This window comes from Sus scrofa, chromosome 11 (assembly GCF_000003025.6).
Source record: "Sus scrofa isolate TJ Tabasco breed Duroc chromosome 11, Sscrofa11.1, whole genome shotgun sequence".
Taxonomy (NCBI): domain Eukaryota; kingdom Metazoa; phylum Chordata; class Mammalia; order Artiodactyla; family Suidae; genus Sus; species Sus scrofa.
In genome coordinates, this window is record NC_010453.5 from 46,296,374 (window position 1) to 46,321,557 (window position 25,184).

Below are 25,184 nucleotides of genomic sequence, written 5' to 3' on the forward strand. Positions count from 1 at the left end.
CAAGACCCTCTGTATTTGAGAGAGTGATAAAGGTTCTCACTGACAAAAATAACAAACCTAGCCAGAAGCCGGATTCCACCTCTTTCCACCATTTTCTCCTTTTCAGAATAAGTACATTCTGTGAAGGAGATAGGAGTTTAAAAGCATGAATAAGGTAGATTCTACAGGTAACATCTTCTGCCCTTCATGTCCATAGTTTGGCAACATTAATTTTCCCATGAAAAGTAGTCACCACTGGAAAGAAATGAATTTACAAGGGAAATAACCAGGTAAAGTGTCTCACCTCAAGGGAGTGACCAGGGGCATCTCAGTGAGACTAGCAGGCAGAAATACAGCAGCAGGACTCCTGTTCTCACCACCCTCAGAGTATCAACACAGGGCTCCAGAGGCAGGTACAGCTCCCACCCATTGTCACTCTACCCATGCACCTGCTGGCCCAGGGACGAGCCAGCCCACAGCATCTCTACCAGCTTATCTGATTCTCTGGGAATGATAGGTTTGACTTGGTAGAGGGTACCTGCTTCTCCTGCAGTTCTTGGCATCCCCAAGGTTGGAAGCCAGTGAGCAGCGAGGGGTCTGGTGTGTGGACTCAGGTCCCCTTCCTCGGTTTCCAGTTGGTTCCTACTCTCCAGCACTTCCTGTCACCCCTCCTGCCTGCCTGTCTGCCCCTCCCGATTTCAGGCCTAGCCCCCAATACAGAGAAGCAACAACCATTCCTGACTTGCTTAATGCTCCTACAGTCATATGAGGTCAAATTCTAATAATAAGTCCCATATTCTAGATCCTTCTCATGGTTCTGCTTCTCTGATCAAGCCCTAACTGATACAGAACTTGGTACCAAATCCAGTTCCAGGGGGAAAAAGCATGTTGAATATGAATAAGGAATTGACTCTTAAATTGGAGTATTTCTGATTTTTACTTTCATGAGGCTGTAAGGTATACTGAAGGACTAAATTATGCATAAGATAAAGTAGCATACTTATTGTTGAGTCCATAATTATTCATGATTTTATTAAACAAAAGTCTCTTTAGAGAACAGTAAGAAATTAATTCTCAGCTAACATCAACTGGGGAGAGAGGAAGGAAGGAAGCTATTTTTTTTTTTTTTTTTTTTTACAGCACAGATGTTGATAATAACAAAGTCAACCAGATAGACATTATATTTCAACAAATGCTTTTAATAATCTGTCACTATGTTGCTGTAATACTATGATGTTCTCATTAAATCAAAACTGTTTAACTAAAATGGTTACATTTAAAAGATGCTCATATCATTTTTATGATCACTCCTGAATATTTCTGGTAAAACGCATTATGTAAACTACTTTCGTAATGTACTCTAAATAGGATGACATAAAGCTGAGACGGAGATCCGCTATAATCAAAGGTCCAGAGAATGTGTGTTTGTGTATGTGTGCACATGAGAGAGAATGAGAGAGCAAGAGAACACAAAAGTACACCAGAACAAGGGAGAGAGAGGTATAAAGGCAGATGGAGACAGAGAGACAGAGGGGGAGGGAAAGAGAAAATAATTTGGACACATAAATGGGCCTCGACAGATTTTGGCTGAAAGAGTTAATGTTATTATTGAGTATCACATTTACCTTTAACCCACTTTTGAGCCCAAAGGACAGAAAATATACTTTGGTATTGACTCAGAATTTTTTTTTTTTAAACAGAACATTGTGACTTTTACTCCTATTTCTTGCAGACCACACGGCATGATTATTCAAGGCTCAGGTCAATGGGTGCTGCACAAGTGAAGCCATCTATGGCCCATATCAACTCCCTAGGTTTCATTAAATTGTAGCACTAATCACATCAAATTGTAGTCACTTATGGGCCTGTCCCTGAGATGATGAAGCCTGGACAGCAGGGTCTAAATACAATGTCTTTGCAGCCCACTGTCTAATAGATAACAGATCCTAAATATATGATTACAAGATTTAATCACACCACAAGATAGCTGTGATGGTTAATTTTTTATCAGCTTGGCTGGGCCATGGGGTGCCCACATCAAACATTATTTCTGGGTGTGTCTGTGAGGGTGTTTCTAGATGAGTCTGGCATTTGAACCAGGCCACTCAGTAAAGCAGAGGCCCTTCCCAGTGCCAGTGGATGCCATCCAATGTGCTGAGAGAGAAGGGAGGACTGCCCTAAGGAAGGCATCTTACCTCCTTAAGCTGGGACACTGGCCTTCTCCCAACCATGGACTTGGATTCACACCATCTGTTCCCCTGGCTCTCAGGCCTTTGGACTTGGACTGGAACCACACCACTGGATTTCCTGGGTCTCCAGCTTGTAGGTGGCAGATCATGGAACTTCTCAGTCTCCATGATCACAGGAACCAATTGATCACAACAAAGAATATATATAATATATATATATCATATATATATTATATATATAATTTCTCATATTATAATATATAATATAATATATAATTATACTATATAATATATATAATTTCTCATATTATATACATAATAATCATATATATATAATATTATATAATATGAGAAATAGGATAATATATATATATAATATATATATATAGCCTATTAGTTCTATGTCTCTGGAGAACTCTAATACAAAATCAGCTGTCATCATTCTGTGAGTAAAACCAGTAACATGTACAAACTACTACAGCATATTCAATGAGTTCAAGGATTTTATTTCCTCCAAGAGAAAGTCAGATGTACCTATGTCTTATCAACACAGAGTAACAATTTGGAAGTCCCCAGTCAGACCCTAAAACATATTAAGTAGGAGACCCAGAACCCCCCAATGTGCAGGTGCATCCCAGCCTATCTTCAGTCAAAGGAAACAACTACTGGCCTGAAGTATTTTCCTAAGGCCAAATCAACACAATTAACATGACTTAAAAATAAAAAAATTGGGGGGTTCCCCTCATGGCTCAGTGGTTAACAAATCCGACTAGGAACCATGAGCTTGCGGGTTCGATCTCTGGCCTCGCTCAGTGGGTTAAGGATCTGGTGTTTTGTGGCTGTGGCTGTGGCTGTGGCTGTGGCATGGACCGGCAACTACATCTCCAATTAGACCCCTGGCCTGGGAACCTCCATATGCTGTGGGAGCAGCCCTAGAAAAGGCAAAAAGACAAAAAATAAAAATAAAGGAAACGGCTACTTTAACGAGTACTTAGTATCTACCTGACAACACACAAATGCTTTAGCATTTTTTTTTCTCACTTAAAATTTCTCCTTTTTTCTTCCCTCATAACAACTTTATGGAGTAGGCATTAATCATCATCATCATCCACACATCACATGTATGATAATGAGCTAAAGAAGCAGGTGAAGCCCTGGCAGAGCTAGAATTCAAAGCCAGGAGGCTTGAGCATAGTGACAAGTTAATAAACACATCACCCACTCCAAGAGTCTCCATGGGTCCCTTAAATGCATCTAAAAATGACCTGTTAAAAAGGATGATGTTCGAGTTCCCGCTGTGGCACAACGGGATTGGCAGAGTCTCTGCAGCACTGGGACAAGGATTCAATCCCCAGTCTGGCACAGTGGGTTAAGGATCTGGCATTGCCACAGCTGCAGTAGGTCACAACAGCCTCTCAGATCTGATCCACAGCCCAGAAACTCCATATGCCACGGGACAGCAAAAAAATTTCAGAAACTTTTAAATGATGATGTTAGGTATTTTAAACCCTTCCTTTTAAACTTACTGAAAAGTTTTAAAGCCAATTTAGAAAAAGAAAGAAAGAAAGAAAGAAAGAAAGAAAGAAAGAAAGAAAGAAAGAAAGAAAGAAAGAAAGAAAGAAAGAAAGAAAGAGAAAGAAAGAAAGGAAGGAAGGAAGGAAGGAAGAAAGAGAAAGAAAGAAAGAAAGAAAGAAAGAAAGAAAGAAAGAAAGAAAGCTCCATCTTAAGTAAAAGTAAAAATAGTCAGAAACTCAGATCAGCAATCAAAGCACTCTCATCAAAGTCTGTGAAATCTGGGAGGCCACTGGGAGGTGACATACACCCCCTCAGAACTGCAGTTCCTAAAAATAAAAACCACAGCTATGAGGGGCCTATCCAGTGAAAGCAAAGAAAGTGGGGCTAAGAGAGTGAACATATAGATGCAGCTTTTCTAGAGTCTAGCTCCATTACCAACGGTGTCACTGGAAGTGGCAGAAGAAGGGGAGACAGGAGTCTTTGTCTCAAGAGGCTTTGCTGTACAAGGGAAATAGAGGGAGACCTCTAGAAATAACACCTTTTCTTAGAGTATTTGAAATAAGAAATGCAAGTCAAAGATTGGGGCTCATCTAACTCATGCTCAAAATCACTGGTGCCCCATCTACCATTTCTCCCTTCCACATTGGACACTACTAGCCCGATTTAAAGATGGATACTACAGACAGAGAGGCCAGGAGGAAACTGTGCATAAAAGCAGCAAAATGAAGCAAGAGAGAAACACATGCAAGAGGCCAGTAAGGAACAAACATCATAGGAAGAATTACCCAAGGAAAAACATGAAGAATTTAGATAAGTAACACTTCACAGAATCTAAAATAATAATACCAAAAAAAGGGTCTTTCTTTTAAAAAAAATAAATAAATAACGTTCAGGGGAAAAGTACAAGGGTTCAAATGATAAAATACAAGATCACTGAAACAGATGACATGTGGTGGACAAAAGTTATGAGATACTTCAGAGATGAAAAGCCACTTACTTTAAGAACTAAAGAATAACAAAGAATTTGACTGAAAATTTGGTCAGAAAAAACGTTGCATGGGAAAGTACAGTAAGCAAAATCAAAACATTAAAGGTGAAGACCACATATACAGAAAACCAAGGAGAAACAGGCTATGTGTTTTACTAAACAAGAGACTAAAACAAATAGAAAAGATACCGTAAATATAATATTTCAATCTGAAGACATAAAAACAGATTCTGGAGTTCCCGTTGTGGCGCAGTGGTTAACGAATCCGACTAGGAACCATGAGGTTGCGAGTTCGATCCCTACCCTTGCTCAGTGGGTAAACGATCCAGCGTTGCCGTGAAATGTGGTGTAGGTCGCAGGCGCGGCTCAGGTCCCGTGTTGCTGTGGCCCTGGCATAGGCCAGCAGCTACAGCTCCAATTAGACCCCTATCCTGGGAACCTCCATATGCCACAGGAGCAGCCCAAGAAATGGCAAAAAGACAAAAAAAAAAAAAAAAAAAAAAAACCAGATTTTACTTCTCAGAGTTGAAGAGCAGGATCCAAGAAAAACTGATAGGGAATGATAAAAACCAAGAAGCAAAACTGATGAGGTTACTGAACTACTAAAAATAGTTCATGGACATCTGAACTAAAAGCAAAACAAGACCAAGTGGAAAGTCAATTTGCTTCAGCCTTCACAATGATACCAAATGATAGATGACAGTGAAGCACTATTTCTGTATTTCTGAGAAAAGTAAGAGTTAAGACTAAATAGCTTTGATACTTATTCTAGTGAACAATCAGAAAATAAATGTTAATAACCTAAATTTTTATAATAATGTAAAACTAAGAGGGAAAAGAAAGAAAGAAATGTCATTAATTTACCCATCTTTCATAGCAAAAAGTCAAAAGGAATTGTTTAAACTCAGTCATTTAAAAAACTTGAATTATCAGAACTCAAAGGGTTTTTTTTCCCTCTTAATTCTCCAGTAGTAGCATCGCTTTGGCGAAAGGATATTAACTTGAAAGTAATAAATTCCTTTCATCTTAACTCAGTTCCATTTGCTTCCATTACATCAGAAGCAAACAAAAATATACTGCAAATACCAAGTATAAATATGATTCTATTTTTGTAAAACTGTCTCTATTTATGTGTTTAAATGCACAGAGATGCTGTAAATAATACAAACGATAACGGGTATGAGGCTGGGAGGTGATGGGGTTTTCCATGCTTTAATGTTTTTTAAAATGAGTAATACATCATCTTCTCAAATGCACCATCTTTTCAAATTATAAAGCTATTATCCTACTTCAATAATTGCACAATCTTTCTCAAACCCTGTATATCATTTTGTTCTCATATCCCCAGTCTGAGAAACGAGACACCCAAGGGTGAAGTGACTCGATGGAAGAATGACCTCATGCAGGATGATATTTTAATAAATATGTGATACCCTTATAGTTTGGATCATTATCAAATCCACTGGTTTGGCTAATAAAAGGAAGAACTTTGAATGTAACTATAGATGTCTGGAAATAGGATGAACTGCCACATGCAGTAGGAAATTCCAAGGAGTACTCATCATAGCACGAAAGTAACCGACCAACTCTTATGGAAGACAGCCACATACCAAGCACATATTAGAGTCAATGACCTTTGTGAGCACTTCCAATTCTGAAAATATTTGACTTTGTGATGTGATGTCATGCTCATGAATCTCTGTTTTATGCTATATAAATAATAGTATCGAGCGCCACCCACACCTTTAGAATGCTACAGCTCTGAGCTGTTTTCACAAATATGGCATAATTTCTTTCACCTCTAAAACAACTCTTGAAATAGGTAGGACTGGTGTTGTTAGTTCCACTGTGCAGCTGAGAAAATTAAAACTCAGATAGAAATCACTGGTCCAGATCATACAGAGAATTGCAAAGCCCAGACTTGACTTTCTTGGAATCCATGTTTATTGCCCAAGCAGCTACTCTACACAAATATACAGTGGCCCAGTGCTGACAATATATTTCTCCTACATTGACTGGGGCTTTCAAAGCAACTGTGCCTGCTTAGCTCAAAAGTGAAGAAAGGTTGGATCGTTGCTATTACATTCTTTCTAGCCTGTGTCAAGAAAAAGCCTTGAAACTTCATGGAAAAGAAATTTTATGGGCACTATATATGCCCATCACTATGAAACAAACTTTTTTTTGGTAGGGTACTGAAGCTTTCTCTGAAAGGCTTGCTACTGTTCTCATGCCTTTCAAATACAAAGAGGAAAACTCACCCACTGCTAATGCTCAATGGTTTAAGTAGCTGTTCATCACAGGTAGTCACAGAGCAAAAGTTTCAATGTGAACTTTCACAAGTTGGGCTAATGTATATGCATGCATATGTTTTGAAAACCTGCTCTAATCCAGCGGCTGAGAGCACTTCATAAACATACTGGAATGGGTGGAAAGAATGAAGCCAAGTCAGGTTTGGGGAGCCTGGTCCACAAACATTCTCAATGAGAGCGACTGTTAATATACGTGAAAGAGCTTAAGACCAGATTTTATGCCAATATATGTGAATAGAAAATAATGAATAACTGGGATCTTTTTAGAATTTATTTCATGTTTTCTAGTGGCAGATGGTAAAGGGACAAATTCAAATGCAGTAAAATTGAGTAAAAGAAAAAACTTAATGCAATATATATACATAATCATTTAATATAAATCATATTTATATATTATTGAGTACTTGATTGATTGATTGAAAGGGGTGATGAAGACAGCTCCTGGAAGTAAGACCCTTGATACGGTCACAAAGAAATATTTTACAGATGCTATTTAGGGTGCTGAAATATTAGAGCTTAAGCAGGAAAGCACAGCATAATATTCTACGGCTCTTGGCAAGATTTCATCACCATTGGCAAACTGGAAATGCACAAAATAGTTTTTAAGAGTCATATTCAAATCCCTTTCAATTATGTAGACAGTGGCAATGCTGCATCCACTGCTGACATTTTAAAAATGTCATCTTAAAAATGACCTTCAGAATATAAGTGAAATATATAAAAGATATATTTCCAAATTGCAATTTCCTCTCTGAATCAAGACTTTATTAAGACTAACAACACCTGATTCAAGCAGGTTTTAAAACAAGTATTACTGTATTCTTTGTTCTGAGGCATCTATAACTGAAGATACGAGGTAAAAAATATAAAAAAACAGCAATAAGAAAAACATAAGCCATTGGGACAAACACATTAAGTGAAATACTCCCTGCTCCTTCCTCTGTAAAGACTTCTGAACTCATGAATTATGAGCTATGAAGCACAATCATTTAGAATGAATCACATAATATACTACAGTTAATCAAGACAGTATTTTCAGTTTATCCTCAGGGTAAGTAGTAACAGAATGATTTTCCCTGCCATCATCTTCGGTTGTCATAAAATTACTTACAGAATGACACCGTCAAAATGTATAAACTTACAAAGCTAACACTAGTCCATTCATACATAAAAATTTAATAACAATTGAACAAAAACACAAATACAGTATCAATATCATACATAAGAAAAAGGATAAATATTCTCTGCATGATAATGAGTGAAAGTTTCCATGTGTACACAAGGATAAGGCAGGGAAATCTGAATTTACTACATTTGCCCTATTTGTGCAAAGGAGTATATAAAACTGTTTAACTTTATAAATGAAATTATCTATGATTTGCTGGAGCTAGCTCATCCCTGGCTCATGAGAGCTAACTGTTAAATTTTAAGGAATCTTGCGAGCTCTTTGTTTAACCATTGAAACCAGCCATAGTGGGAATATTTACACCATGGGAACTGACAAATACTAAAGACAGGGCCTCCTCATCCCATGCTCTAAAAGCATTCTACTAGCACACCACTAATCCATACACAAAAAAGAGCACAGTACAATTAATTTTCACAAACTAAATGTACCTATATAGGTAATAATGAGGTCATAAAAAAAGAACGTTACCATACACCCAGAAATCTCCTTTACATATCTCTGAATCAATACTCCCTTCTAGAGGTCTGAAAATTTTCCAGATACAAGTACTACAAAGGAGGAACTTTAGCAAGGAAGGAAGGCAGGTTTTTTGTTTTAAGATTCCACATACAAGTGAGATCACATTGTATTTGTATTTGCCTTTATCTCACTTAATCCAATGCCTCCAAAGTCCACGCATGTTGTCACACATGGTAGAATTTCCTCATTTTACAAATGAATAATACTCCATTGTGTGTATATACCATATTTTATTTATCCATTTATCTGTTGACAGACACTTAGGTGGTTTCCATGTCTTGACTACTAAAAAAAAAAAAAAAAAAAAAAAAAATGGTGAAAGGTCTTTGCATATATTTCCAACAGTGAAACTGCTGGATCATATGGTAGATCTGTTTTTAATTTTTTTAGCATCTCTTCCATTAACGTTTTCCATAATGGTGGCACCAACATACAATCCCACCAACCAGTGCACAAGGATTCCCTGTTCTCCATATCTATGCCAGCATTATTTCTTATCTTTGCAATTATAACTATTCTAACAGGTGCAAGGGGAAGTATCACTGTAGTTTTCATTTGCATTTTCCTGATGACTACTGTTGCTGAACACCTTTATAATCCACCTGGCCTTTCATATATCTTCTTTAGAGACATGTCTATTCAGACATTTGACCATGATTTTATTAGGTTATTGCAGGAGGGTAGTTTTGGCTATTGAGTAGTACAGGTACTTTATATTTTGGGATATTAATTCTTATCAGATAAATCATTTGCAAATATTTTTCCCATTCTGTAGGTTGCCTTTTCACTTTGTTAATGGTTTCCTTTGCTGTGGAGAAGTTTTTGAGTTTGATGTAATCCCACTTGTTTTTTTCATTTGGTTGCTGGTATTTTGGGTGTCATATCCAAAAAATCATCACCATGACCTATTTCAAGGAGTGATGTTCCTACATTTTCTTTTAGAAGTTTCATGCTTTTAGGTCTTACATTTGTACCTTTAATCCACTTTGAGTTGATCCCTATGAGTGTTATAAGAAATGTGGCTAATTGCATTCTTTCACACATGAATATCCAACTATCCAAGTACCATTCATTGAACAGTCTTCTTTTCTCCATTGAGTATCCCTGGCTCCCTTGTCAAATATCAGTGGACAAGAGATGCTTGGGTTTGTTTCTAGGCTCTCAATTCTGTTCCACTGGTTTATCTGTTGGTTTTTTCCTACCAGTACCATGCTGTTCTGATAACTACAGTTTTATAATATAATTTGAAATCAGACAGTGTGATGTGATGCCTCCCACTTTGCCTTTCTTTATCAGGATTTCTTTTGTGGATAATTTAAGGTTTTTTATGTTTCCATATAAATTTTAGAAATTTTTTCCTATTTCTGTAAAATATGAAATTGGAATCTTGATATGGATTGCATTCAATCTATACATGGCTTTCAGTAGTATTAACATTTTCACAATTGTAATTCTTCCAATCCATGAACATGGGATACCTGTTATTTTGTCTTCTTGGATTTCATTCAACAATGTCTTACAGTTTTTAGCATAGAGATCTTGTATCTGCTTTGTGAAATTTATTCTTAAGTATTCTGTTGTGTTTGATGCTATTGTAAATGAGATCAATTTATTTATTTTTCAGAAATTTTATATAGAAACATTACTGGTTTCTGTATGTTGATACTGTATCACGCAACATTACTGAATTCATTGATCATATCTGCCAGTTTTTTGGTTGAGTCTTTAGGATTTTCTAGACATAAAGTCATGCCATTTGCAAATCCAGACAATTTTATATCTTCCTTTCCAATTCTGATAACATTTATTTCTGATTCTTATGTGATTGCTCTAGCTAGGACTCCCAGTACTATGTTGAACAGAAGTGCTGTAAGAATGGGCACTCTTGACTTGATCTTGATGTTAAAGGAAATGCTTTCATCTTTCACCACGGAGTATGATATTAGCTGTGGGCCTGTCACATATGGCCTTTAGTATGTTGAGATATGTTCCTCTAGGCCTAACTGGTTAAAGACTTTTTATCATGAATGGATGTTAAAATAGAAGGCAATTTCAATCAAAAGATATAATCTGGAAAATCATTTCTAAGTAAGTGCGAAGGTGGGCTGGCAGAAAAAGACTTGATGTGCATTTATTAGAAAGTAGCAGGAGCAATGGGGAAGGAAAATATTAAATTGTATATGTGTATTCATATAAAGATTAATGAAATTTACGAAATGGAGATGGCTTAACATATTTTAACATTCTTAGTATTAACCTATGATTTCTATATTATAACCAGTATGTAGGACAAGAAAATTTGAAATAAATGCCACAAAGTGATCATCAGCACTTGAATATTGTTGAAATTCATGGGATTTTTTTAACCCTCTAATGTATACTGGTACTTGTCTGTGAGAAACCAAAGTTAAAAGCCTCTCATAACCATCCTATCCCTTGATGAAAGCCAACACAGCAACACAGGTGCAAAGAGGTAAGCATTTCACAGCAATCATATGCCATCCAGCACTGGGATTATGATTATGCTTATATAGGAACTGATGTATAATAAACAGAATCTGGCTTCTTTTGTTGTCCCAATGATCAGCTGAATCAAGTGGTTTTATTATATTCATCTGAAAGTTGATTCTTTTTTTTCTTTTTTTTTTTAATGTCTTTTTAGGGCCGCACCGTGGTATAGGGAGGTTCCCAGGCTAGGGGTGAATTGGAGCTGTAGCTGCTGGCCTATGCCACAGCTACAGCAACACGGGATCTGAGCTGCGTCTGAGACCTATACCACAGCTCACAGCAACACCAGATCCTTAACACTGAGCAAGGCCAGGGATCAAATCTGTGTCCACATGGATGCCAGTCAGATTCATTTCCACTGAGCCATGACAGAAACTCCTTGAAAGCTGATTCTTAAACAAGCTTTGTTCTAGAAACTGATGACAGCTAGACTCACACAAAGAAGTTTGCCTCTTCATAATTTTTTTTAATATTTAGGGGTTTAAAAACAAAAATTACACATTATAGATAGACAAGTGTGTCTAAGAATTGACCTCTGTCTCATATTCAGACAAAGAAATGCAATAATGACAACTGCCCCAAAATAGTGTTCAAAATAGGACTGCCACTGCAATTATACAATTTGATTAACCAACCTTTATTGTTTTCCTCTTCATATGGATATTCATTCATCCATTTGTTTCCAGAGTCACATTGATCCTGTAAGAAAACACACAAACAAACAAAAACAAATAATGAGATCCAATAAGGGGTTAATATCCAAAACATATGAACAATTCATATAACTCAACATGTAAAAAAAATAACCTAATGAAAATGGGCAGAAGATCAGAATCCACATTTTTCCAAAGAGGATATGCAGATGACCAACAGGAAAGATAAAAGATGCTCAACATCACTAATCATCAGGGAAATGCAAATCAAAACCACAGTACCACCTCACACCTGTCAGAATGGCTACTGTCGAAAAAACAAAAAATAACAAGAATTGGTGAGGATGTGAAGAAAAGGGAACCAACATACACTGATGGTGAGAATGTAAATTGCTGCAGCCACTGCGGAAAACAGCATGGAGGTTTCTCAAAAAAATAAAAACAGACCCAAAAGGAGTTCCCATCATGGCTCAGTGGTTAATGAATCTGACTAGGAACCATGACGTTGCAGGTTCAATCCCCAGCCTTGCTCAGTGGGTTAAGGATCTGCCATTGCTGTGAGCTGTGGTGTAGGCCAGTGGCTACAGCTCCAATTGGACCCCTAGCCTGGGAACCTCCATATGCCACGGGTGCAGCCTTGAAAATACAAAAAAAAAAAAAAAAAAAAAAAAAAAAGACCCCAAAAGCCCATGTGACCCAGTAATTCCACTCCTGAGAATGTATTCAAAAACAAAAATAAAAACACTAATTCAAAAAGATAATGCACAGCAGTGTTCATAGCAGCATTATTTATATTGTCAAGATATGGAAGCAACCTAAGTGTCCATCAATGGATAAATGTATGAAGTAGATGTAGAATACACACACACACACACACACACACACACACACACACACACACACACTGGAATATTACTCAGCCATAAAGAATGGAACTTTGGGAGCTCCCTTCATGGCTCAGTGGAAACAAAGCTGACTAGTGACCATAAGGACGCAGGTTCAGTCTATGGCCTCGCTCAGTGGGTTAAGGATCTGGTGTTACCATGAGCTCTGGTGTAGGTTGCAGACATGGCTCAGATCTGGTGTTGCTGTGGCTGTGGCTGTGGTGCAGGTCAGTGGCTACAGATCTGATTTGACCCCTAGCCTGGGAACCTCCATGTGCCATAAGTGCAGCCCTAAAAATAATAAAAAAAATTTTAAAAAATAGAATTTTGTCATTTGCGACTACATGGATGGACTTGGGGGGTATTAAGCTAAGTGAAATCAATCACAGAAAGACAAATACTGCATGATATTTATATGTTCAATCTAAATAATACAACTAGTGAACACAACAAAAAGAATCAGACTCTCAGAGTAAGAGAACCAGAGGTAACCAGAGGAGAGAGGGAAGTGGAAAGGGTCAACAGAGGGGTGAGGGATGAAGGGGTACAAACTATTATGAATAAAATAGCTACAAATACATAGTGTACAGCACAGGGAACATGGCCATTATTTTATAATAACTATAAATGGAACATAACCTTTAAAAATTGTGAATCGCTATACTGCACACCTATAATTTATGTAATATTGTACAGCAACTATACTTCAATTTAAAAAAATGAGAAGTTCCACATGTTGATAGCATTCTTTCAGTGGAGAAAAGGAAAGAAAATTTGTTTTGCTTGTTTTTGTTTTTCAGCCACACCCATGGCACATGGAAGTTCCTGGACCAGGGATTTAATTCAACTGCAGCTACAACCTATGCTACAGCTGTGGCAGTGCTGGATCCTTAACCTACTGTGCCAGGCTGAGGATCAAACCCACACTGCCTCAGAAAGAATGCCAGATCCTTATCCCGCTGCACCACAGCAGGAACTCCAAAAAAAGGAAAATATTAATTCTGTAATTCTTTAGGCTCTTGATTAGTGGAGGGACATGATAAAAATAACAGCTGAAGATGATTTTTGTCTTTTGCTTCCCTTTTAGCAGCAATGTAAAGGGCAAAATGGAGAAATGAAGCAGCAGGTGCAGAAACTCCAGCTGTGACACTATGACAGACCCTGGGTACAAGATATGAAAATCTGTATAAAGGGCGAATGCCGCAGGTGTGGCTCTAAACAGAAAAAAAAAAAAAAAAAAAGATAAGGGAGGTGGGGAAGAAAAAGAAAGCAATGGAAGAAGGCAAGATGGTTGGGAAGAAAATGGCAGAAACTAGGTTAAAAGTAAATTTAATGTATGAAAGAGAAGTCACAAATGTTCCGCTGGAGCACTTGGCTTCCTAGTTCTTAGCAACTAAGAGACTGCTAAAGTAATGCTGTTTTCCAGAGTAAATAATCTTCTCTTTCCCTCTTTATAGATGATACAAATGTGCAGAATGACTAATATGAATATGTTTTCATGGCTCCATGTTGGCCAATATCCAAGCGCTTTTTTAAAACGGCTCTGAGTTAACATATGCCACTTCTTAAAAATTCAACAAATACAAAGGAAATATTTACGTAGTTTCTAAAAGCTCCTTGGACCATTTGGATCTCACCAAACAGAATTAAATATTGCTGGACTGGAGAATTCTGATTACAGCAGACCATTCGCCCCTTTTGGATAGATCTTAAAAGTCTTCCTATTGATTCTTTCTCGGCATTATGTAGCTTGCTTCAGAATTTCCATTTCATGAGGCAAATTTTCTTTGGCATTCAGTTAAGCCAGCTTATTAGGCACAGTTGACTTTTTTTTTTTTATTTGGAATTACACTCAAGAGGGGACACGCCTTGCACTTCTTAGCAGCAGCCACTCTGTGCCAATGTCTACGTCTCTGCGGGCAACATCCAGCCAGGTTTCCTTTGCCTGGGTTTCCACACATTTGAACAGAAAAAGAGTTCACTCACTCATAGAGCCTTACGTGAAATGTACCAGAAGGTACCATGGACTTGGCCTGTAAGAGGAACTGGCCTTTAATTTTATTCCAGTTTTAAATCAATTGATCCATCAATCAATGACCCCTCCTTCCCCCCTCCACCCACCTCTCCCTCTCTCTGTTCATATAGATGTGCCTCCTACGTCTCCAAACACATGCCTTAATAGATACGTAGCTTTCACCACTACTAGAAATGCCACTAAGAAGCAAGGGAACATAAATGCAATATTTTAATATTACAGCGGCAAATGAGAAATATTTTCTTGAAATTCAGCAGATACTTCTTCTGTTTTTACATTACGAAACCGTAACAGGGTATCCTTTGAAAGAATTAAGTCCTCTAAAACACCGTGTTCTTATCAAACACGGTTCGTCCTTTCTACTCTGCAAAATATATCTCAATCCATCAGTTCCAACTTCTTAGCAAAATGTACCAGGTCCTTCGAAATTGGCTTCAATCTTACATTCTCGCTCTGTAAAAATCTTCACACTTTAATCAACCATGAGCATTGTGACACCATATTCAACTTACCAAAGTGTAACCCCAAATTCATAACACCCCATTGTAGGGAGACCATGTCATGTGTTGTTTTTTTTTTTTGTTTTTTTTTTTTGTTATTTTTTTAATGACGTGCCTGTGGCATGTGGAAGCTCCTGGGTCAGGGATCAAATGTGAGCCGCAACTGTGACCGACGCCACAGCTACAGGAACACCAGATCACCAGTGTGGCTGGGGATCGAACCCACACCATCACAGCGACACCACTGGATTGCTAACCTGATGTCCCACAGCAGGAACTCCAGCATACAATATTATTTACTCCCTCGTTTTTGTCTACTAGTTTATGATTTTTTACTATTACTGATAGCAATTACATATCCTTCCACCCTCACACATGCTGGAACCTCTGCTCGTCTGCAGGATGCCTGTGTGCAAGTAGAGAGGATACCCTCTCTGGGAAGACAAGACTGACTCTAATCAGGAGGTGGGGCCTGGCCAGGAAAGCCCAGTGTAGATTATTTCCATCGCCCACCCCTCAGCCAGGCATCCATACACCACTGTCTTATTAGCTGCCCTAAATCTGCACCTTTAATCATTGCCTGAGAATACAGTCAAAGTATACTCCCTAGATCAGAATAATATGAACTTTTTTTTTTTGGTCTTTCAAAATATTAACCAAAATATTAACCAAACTGCCCTTTGTACAGTCGCCACCAATTTATATCACAACCGGGAGAAGCAATACAGGTAGATCCGTTCCCTTCTATTTCCCAACACACTGCACGCTGCCTAGCAAGCTTTCAGAGATCAATAAAGGTGTGTCAAATGAACAAGGGACGCTAAGGATGAGAAACAAAAGAAAAATTAACTCCTCTTTGTATCAGCTGTGGGGATATTTCTTACCTAAGGAAGGAGGGCCTTAATTATATAACTGGTATTTTTTAGATACAGTTAAGCCATGGACTACAATAAACATTCAATTTTCTGAAGTATTCATAACACAACACCACACATATCTGTGGCATTGGGGGAGTTACAAAGTATTCTAATGATGTTATTTGTTCTGAAAACAGTTCTGTGAGCTGAGAACATGAACTGTTTTAAGAACCATTTGACAATGATGACCAGAGGTTAATTACCTATGCAAAGTAACAAGTTAGATAAAGTTAGGATCCTTATAAAACCTGAGTTAGTCCCACATGTTAGTGCACAGCGCTCTATGGTATATCTTTGAAACCATGTATAATTTAAATGTATACCTTAGGAGTTCCCATTGTGGCTCAGTGGTTAACGAATCCGACGAGGAACCATGAGGTTGCGGGTTCGATCCCTGGCCTTGCTCAGTAGGTCAAGGATCCGTTGTTGCCGTGAGCTGTGGTGTAGGTTGCAGACATGGCTCAGATCCCGCATTGCTGTGGCTCTGGCCTAGGCCGGCGGCTACAGCTCCGATTCAACCCCTAGCCTGGGAACCTCCATATGCTGTGGGAGCAGCCCAAGAAATGGCAAAAAGACAAAAAAATAAAAATAAAAAATAAAAAAATAAATGTATACCTTAGTATGTTTTAAACCTGGGGACAGCCTGGTACAATGCTAACTTTGGTGTTCGTTCAATTCAAGCCCTTCAAAGAACAGTCAAAATCATCTTTAGCCTGTAGCACCCACACTACTGCCCTATACTTTAAGTAGCACAAAATGACAGAAAACAAAGGCACAGTTTAGGGTTGAGAAGACCTGTCCCTGGTGTCACCTCTGTCGTCTACTGGCTGTGGGACCTTCGACAACTCAATCAACCTCTCTGACTCCAAACTTATTTCTCCACAGAAGCAAGACAATACGTGTTTTACCTACCCATATACCCTAACCAAAGTAATGTCTACACAACCATGTACACTCTCATACACACAAGCACACAGAAGAATTATCACACAGAATTATCACTCTTTAATCAATGGCTCAGATGTTAAAATAGGAAAATAACAGAATTTTCCCAAAATAAAGCCACGAGATAGGACAGACGAAGCTCTGATTACTATTTTTTTTTTTTTTTTTGACTTTTGTCTTTTCAGGGCCTCACCTGTGGCATATGGAGGTTCCCAGGCTACAGGTCCAATTGGAGCTGTAGCCGCCAGCCTACGCCACAGCCACAGCAACTTGGGGTCCGAGCCATGTCTGCGACCTACACCACAGCTCATGGCAATGCTGGATCCTTAACCAACTGAGCGAGGCCAGAGATCAAACCCGCAACCTCATGGTTCCCAGTCAGATTCGTTAACCACTGAGCCCAGACGGGAACTCCAGGACAGATGCAGCTCTGATTTTTATTCACGCTAAGGGACCTTTGAGTTGCTCAGCAAGTCCCTATCAAAACCAAACCAGGATGTAAAATAGGAAAACGGCACATTTCCAGTAAGTTATCATGTCATCAATTTCCTAATTAAATGATTACTTAACCTGCCAAACAGGTCTGTGAAATTTTCCAGTAACTCTTCCTTAAAGGTGTAAAGGCCAATGTCCTCATCGAAAAAACTCACCCCACGTGGTTTGGATCCTCCCTTTCCTGGCTCCAAAAATGACTCTCAATTGTTGGGTAAAGAAAAGCAAAACGGTAGTTACTTATTTAGATATGAAAAACATTAGAAATAACATAAGGCATCGCATATTTTAGTTTAGAGAGAATTTCAGATTTACTTTTAAAAGAAAATACGGCTACCTAGAACCACTGGCAAATACGGGTTTCTTTTTCCTTTAATGGAAAGTCTGGAGAAATTCTAATTACACCTGTTTCTCTTCAATAGCTGTAGAGAATAGAAAATGATTGTCTGAATGCTTCCCTTTCTACCTCGTGTTTTCTACCCTAAAATTTCCACACGTGGTCAGCTAGCTTCCATCAGGATTCCAAGAGAGTACCCTGGATAACAGAATGACCTGGGCCACAATGAAAGTGGATGCTCTCCAACCTTATTGAATAAGGAGTGACTTCGGAATAATTACCTCAGAGTACAGGCATCATTTTACCCGCTAGTAACAGGTTGCTGGCTCTTCATCACATCTTAAATGATCTACTATGTTCTCAGTCTTTAAAGGTTAGTGTTTAATACCTTCTAAAGACTTCAGGGCCTGCTAAATACCCTTGTTGCTAGTTCCTCTGAGGATCCTCTTATGTATCTTTAAACAGAGACAGAGAAACACATTTTAAAGGTGTTTAGAGACATGTGTGATGAGTCAGGGTCTTCTACTCTCTGCCCAAAGGTAATTTAGTTTGTTCCATTTCAAATAATTGAATCCTAGTGCTCATCCAGCAATTCCACTTGGAATTCTGTCTTCTTGACTCATCTTTAAAAATCAGTGCATTTCGTTAGTTGTGATCTTGTGTTTTTAAGAGCTGATTAAAAAAATTAAAAAGTCAGAGTTCCTGTTGCAGCTCAGTGGTAACAAACCCGACTAGTATCCTCAAGGACGCAGGTTCGATCCCTGGCCTCCCTCAGTGGGTTAAGGATCCGGCGTTGCCATGAACTGTGGTGTAGGTCACAGACACAGCTCGGATCCCACATTGCTGTGGCTATGGTGTAGGCTGGCAGCTGCAGCTTTGATTCGACCCCTAGCCTGGGAACTTCCCTATGCTGTGGGTGCGACCCTAAAAGACCAAAAAAATAATAATAATAATAATTAAAAAGTTAAGTGATAAAGGTGTATATACCTATTCAATTCAGTTACCATAACTTTGAAAGCTGCTTAGGGAACTGCATTTCAGTCCGAGATATTACGTAACAGATCCATGTTGGCCTTGCTTGTGTCAAGGTTTCTGATCTATAAGTTGCCTTTCTCATTTAAAGTTATTTTAGCTTCATCTGTCGTGGTGAGTTATCTTGGGAACTAAAAATATTTGAAGGTTAATCTAAATATTTCTGGAGATAAATGCAAATCTAAGTGCGACGTTCTCATCGCTATTTTGACTGAAAATGAAAAGAGACACTAAAGACACAAAGCTGGAAGCTTGTTGCTAGGTGACAGGTGACACCTACCATATCTCTTCTGAACCTGTACAGCATGAGACATCTTACTGCGGAGAAAAGACACAGGGATTTCCAGGGCAGACACATCATTTTCTGCAGAGAAGCAAACTAATGCCCAGAGATTTTTAAATACAGGCTGTGGGTAGTCAGGAAATCACATGTATATGAATATCTGATTTTTGAGATGCCTCTCACAATAAAGAAGAAAGGATAGCTCTTTATTTTCCATTTTGAGTATATGTGGTTCTATAATCAAAGGACAGTTCTTTAGTTTCCATTTTGAGTCCATGCGGTTCTATAATCTATGTAACATCGACATAATTTTCATGATTCATGAAAAAAGATTAAAGAGCGATAATTTGTCTTTATATCCCACTTAGGAGTTTTCAAACTGCTCACAGACACTTCAGCTAGGGCAGGCAGAGTCCATAGAGAAAGCACTATCCTTATAGTAAGTAACCCGACCTCTATTAAATGTATTATTATAAGATCATCACAGCAAAGATCTGGTGAATTCCAAAACAGAAACACAAAAAGCTTCCATGTGGATTATTTCCTGGACATTTTCTAATTACACATCTACTTTCCAGCATCCCTTCCCTCCTTGAAACCAAACACCCAGGCACAAAATCCCCTCCCCCTTTACTCATGGAGCCATCTCGATGATGATATGGAAACGCCAAGGATTCGTCTATGCTGAGAATTCCAGGATGTACCGTGAATGAAAGGCTGTGCAGTCACAGAAACAATCCAGGCACAAATGCCAGAGAGAACGAACACCCGCTTGAATGCTGGGTGGGGGGCATATGACTTGGGGCAAGTTGCCTAACTTTTATGTACCCCCTTTCCGAATTTATTAAACTGGGAACAAAACCTTAGGGGGCGGGGGAGAGAAGGGCGACACTGCAAAGGAGAATGTGTACAATGGATATAACCCATTACCTAGCACATACTAATTATTCTATAACTATAAGTCCACCCCTCCTCTCTATACCCACTTAAACAAGCAATGACTTTAGCCCAAGTTACACTTCCGATACCACCTCCAGCCATGACGCTGTTTCTTACAGGAAGGTCCTGGGAATACAAAGATGATAGGATCTCCACTCTAGGGTTTTAGAGTACAGTGTCTCTTAATTCATCCATTAAAAGAGCTCTATGATGCATAGCTAACAGAAATAGGAGAAAGGGAATTCAAGGTCATTAATAACTCATAGCCCATTATAATAATCTCCTTGGAATTCTGCTGCATATAAATCAACCGAAACTTCTCTGTTTATAAGACTGTCTGTCCCTCCCTCTTTCCAGCTCTATTTCTCTGAAAATATGCTTCTACCCAGGAACCTTCGCTATTGAGAAAAGCAGACAATAATACAGAAAGAGCAAACTTTAAGAATGAAGGTCCCACTTCGAGTAAGGTATGCCCTGAAGCCTGCACAATCATTTAAGAACAGAGTTCACTGAATAAACAGCCCATTTTCTGAGGGAGGAGGCAGAGCTAAAGCACACTGACATGGAAATGACTCTTTCAATCTGTTTTTGGCTTCTATTACACCCCATCATTCTACGCAGACAGAGAACAAATAAACCTTTAAAAGAAAGTAACCATAGCAAATGAATTAAGCATTTCTTTTACATATATTGTGCTCAATATAATGGTTTGAAAAGTAATTTATGCTATGCTCATATTCAATGGTAATTGCCATTTTACAGGGACCGCGTAGTCAAAAATCTGATTTGTATTGCAAAGGACTGACAAGATGATTAAATCTTGTCTTCATAAGTCTAATTTATGTGATTTAGATTGCAACACAAATACAAGCATGTGCAATTTGTACTTGCATGTAAAGCTCCCGCGTATCACACTGTGTTCTGCCAAAAGTAACTTGGCCACACACACGTTTGCATCTCCATATGGGGATGCTTTCATCCTTCCTCTAACCCTCTCCATCAGGACCTGTTTTAAACCATCCTGCTAAAGGTGTTAAAAATCTTTGGGGTTTTTTTTTTAGGGGGTGGTGGGAGAAAGAGAGAAACAGGGTGCTCAGGTACATATGAATCTCCAGTTCACTTCGAGCACTTTCTGTAAATACAATGTGGTTGTGTGAGTCATGTACAGAAAAGCAAACTTCAAGTTTTGAAAACAAATGAAAATAAAATCGTGATAAACACACATTTGGTACCACTTAAAAATGCGTAATTCACACAGCCTAAGAATTTCTCCACTACTTTACTTCGATAGGTGTTGTCTAACATAGCTGAGTGTATATATTATGGGGTGATTACAAGTTTTGTAAACTAAAAACCCATGACAGAGTCAAGAAAAATAAGTTGCCTCACTCAGTATGCAATATACGTATTTGGCTTTCCTATTAATTATTGCCTTCTACGTTTAGCTTGCCAATGCTAAGCAAGATAAATCCCACTCAAGTGCATAGTAAACAGTTTGCTTGGGGAGTACATTTGTTTTCTAGTCCATCACAACAATAGTTGATTAAAATATGTTGCTCTTATACCGTTTTGAATTAATTCATGTGAAATAAAACAAATATTTATTAAATCGTGGGGAAAACATTCCGTCAAACTGTAAAACCTGAGTAGAAAAACAAATGGCACACACTTAATTACAGCTGACATTTAAATGAAATTTGCAATCTCCAAATATTTAACAAGATTTAGAAAATATCAGACTTAAGGTATTTTTAGGATATTTTTATGTTCAATCTCTTCACACATCAGAACCCAAAGAAGTGTTAACACAGATTTTAAAGTGTAATTTGAAAGATGGATCAAAGAACTAAATAGATTTGTTTTCCTGACATTCTGACACAAGGATACAGAAACGAGAGGATTTATTTGATGTTTTTCATGAATATCTTATCGAGTTGCCAAGGGCCTTACTGAAACAATAGTTTTGACCAGCTCAACTCATTAATCTGGTATGTACATTCAAACATCATACTCCTTGCCCAATGGAGTTTATAATCTGGTCCATGACAGACAGCTAGCTGTCACAGCAAACATATAATCAATTCAAATTTCTCAATGATGAGCAATTAGTAGACTGTCAAATGTATTACATAACCATTACGTTTCTCTCGTAACGAAATAATACCGAAAAATCCAAATACTATTTGTTGAGACTAGACACATGCTATATTAGGTTTATTTCCATTTAGAAGGATCAAAAAGACCGCTTGAAAAATGACAAGTAATGAGACTGGGGGTCAACCCAAATATAATCCAAGCAATTTCTAGTAGGTCCAGTGATTTATCATAGTGATATTGATTATGTAGTGATATTATTTATTATGGCAGACATATCGTTACTGATTTATCCATGAATTGCCTATATGCCAGGAATTGAGGACATTACAACTCATTTGACACAGCACCTGATTTAAAGAAGCTCAGAGACAACAAAGGTGAGACAAATATAAATGAGTGATAATAATGATAATAATTATTATCATAAAAATAATGATAATGATAATAGATATCATCTATTGGATGTTTCCCGTATGTTTAACATGAACGAGGTGATAGCATATTAGTTAAAAAATTCATGTACAAAGAACTGCTATTCTAAAAATGAGAATGAATACCCATATTTTACGATGAAAGTAACTGTCATTCAAGTCCATATTTTCTAACTGATACCAAGCTGAAATCCTCAATAACATCATAGGAGGTCGGGTGAAAGGACAAAGTACAGTGGGAAGTTGATGGAAGCCACGGAGGCTTCAGAGAGGTGAAACAAAGCTGAGTCTTCAAACGTGGGGGAAAAAGACATTTCCAGGAAAGGGAATATATTAAGAATGAGCATATTTACATCTAAGTGGTACAACTCACATATACGCACAGATGCATATAATCCTATTAGGAATTAGTGTGTGTACACGCACATGTAAATGAATGAGTGCCCTAGGAAGTGGCAAACCTACACCTGCCTGCCTGTGCCACCCAACGAGGGTCTCTGATCTAGAAGAGAGATCCAATATGTGGAGAAAAGGTCCATTTCAATGAGTAATCAAGACAATCCTGAAAGTGTAACTTCTATTGTCAGGTGCACATCTGTTTTACAGTGTAAAGGGATATTATGGCCACTAAATCAAGAACATTAAAGTATGATTTAAAGACGCTAATTTGGAGTTCCCGCCGTGGGTTAAAGAACCCAACTAGCAACCATGAGGACGCAAGTTCGATCCCTGGCCTCACTCAGTGGGTTAAGGATCCAGCATTGCCATGAGTTGTGGTGTAGGTGGCAGACACAACTCAGATCCCATGTTGCTGTGGCTGTGGTGTAGGCCAGCAGCTGCAGCTCCAATTCAACCCCTAGCCTGGGAACCTCCATATGCTGTGGGTGCAGCCCTAAAAAGACAAAAAAAAAAAAAGCTAATTTTATGGAAAAAAATGACTTTAAAAGTCCTTCCTCATGAACTGTTATGTTCTATGATTGAAAATATTTCTGACATCTCTGACCCTCATGGATTAAATGTTTCAAAATATTTATTATTCCAATATGAAGCAATGAGGAGTTCCCTGGTGGCCTAGAGGTTAAGGACTTGGTATTGTCACGGCTGTAGCTCAGGTTCAATACCTTGCCTGAGAAATTCTGCATATCATGGGCATGGCAAAATATATTTATCTATAAGGCAATGCAAATATTCTCATAGATAGTATGTGCATGTGTACATACACAAACACACAGAGCCAAGCATTGGTGAAAAACTGAGTAGAAATTTCAGACGCATATGTAAGTTACATGAGTAAGCTTATCTTTTTTAGAGAAATACTCCAAAAAATGTAAATGACTTTTGAAAAGTATCAGTATAGCAGTCAAGCAGTAGCAAAAGTATTTTGAAAAGTAGAAGTTTCCACCACAGCTTAGCAAAAACCAACCGGACTAGCATCCATGAGGACACAGGTTCGATTTCTGGCCTCACTGGTTAAGGATCTGACATTGCTTTGTGGCTTTGGTGTAGGCTGGCAGCTGAAGCTCAGATTAGACCCCAAGCCTGGGAACCTCCATATGCCTGCCGTGATTGCGGCCTTAAAAAAAAAAAGACAAAGAAAAGTATTTGGAAAAATAAACTCAAAAACAAAAGTGGCCAATCGCAGGCTTAAAAACCTACTTGAAGACACATAAAAGTGAATATTAAAGTCAGAATTAGTCCTAAAAATAAATAATATATATTGATCTCATAATTTCTAAGAAATGTTCACAAGTGAAATAACTTTATCAAATAATTTTGGAGAGGAAGACGTGAAGTGCTCATATATTATTCCCCAATACACATGGGGAATGTATTTTTACATTTTAATTTAAATATGGCATTAATAAAAAAAAAGCATCTGTTTTTACAAGGACAATCCTTTAAATTCTCTAACTTCAATCCCCAAAGAAGGGCTGAATGTATCTTGAGAGATACAGGAAGGGAAAGCTGTTGGCCAAAGAAGTGAATTCAAACTGAGCTCTGAGAAGAAGGATGTCAATTATCAATAGCAGAAAAAGAGGAAGTGGAAGTGGGGGGCAGGGGGAATGGGGAGGAGAGGGGAGGGAGGAGGGCAGATACGGGAGGGGGAAGAGGGCAAAATATTTTTTCTCAGCTCAGAGGGTTTACACACAACTAAATTTGATTCTTATTCTGAAAGTAGTCACATGAACATAATACTAAACAAACTTGAGAAATTAACCAAGTGATAGAATTGACTCTTATAAACACAGCTAAGGCAGAAAGAAATAATTCATGCTTTCAAAGTAAACTTTTTAAAAATATCATTAAAATATAAAGAAATGTATAAAATAAACTATAAAGTCCCTAATCATATTCATTAATTCTCTCAGTTAATTAATAAATATCCCTCCCTGTCAGTGGAGACACAAAGATGAAAAACAAATGTATATACATATATGTGTGT

The 25,184-nt window shown here is 38.1% G+C and overlaps 1 protein-coding gene across 16 annotated transcripts in view; it reads right to left on the reverse strand.

Moving 5' to 3' along the window:
• KLF12 (Kruppel like factor 12) overlaps positions 1–25,184 on the reverse strand; it is a 674,377-nt gene that overhangs the window by 315,278 nt on the left and 333,915 nt on the right. For all 16 annotated transcript variants that reach the window (XM_021065127.1, XM_021065113.1, XM_021065116.1 and 13 more), the window contains 1 exon segment: positions 11,832–11,895. Coding sequence is in view for 15 of the 16 variants with exons in the window: in XM_021065113.1 (XP_020920772.1) it covers positions 11,832–11,864 (33 nt within the window). In the remaining variant the exon portion in view is untranslated.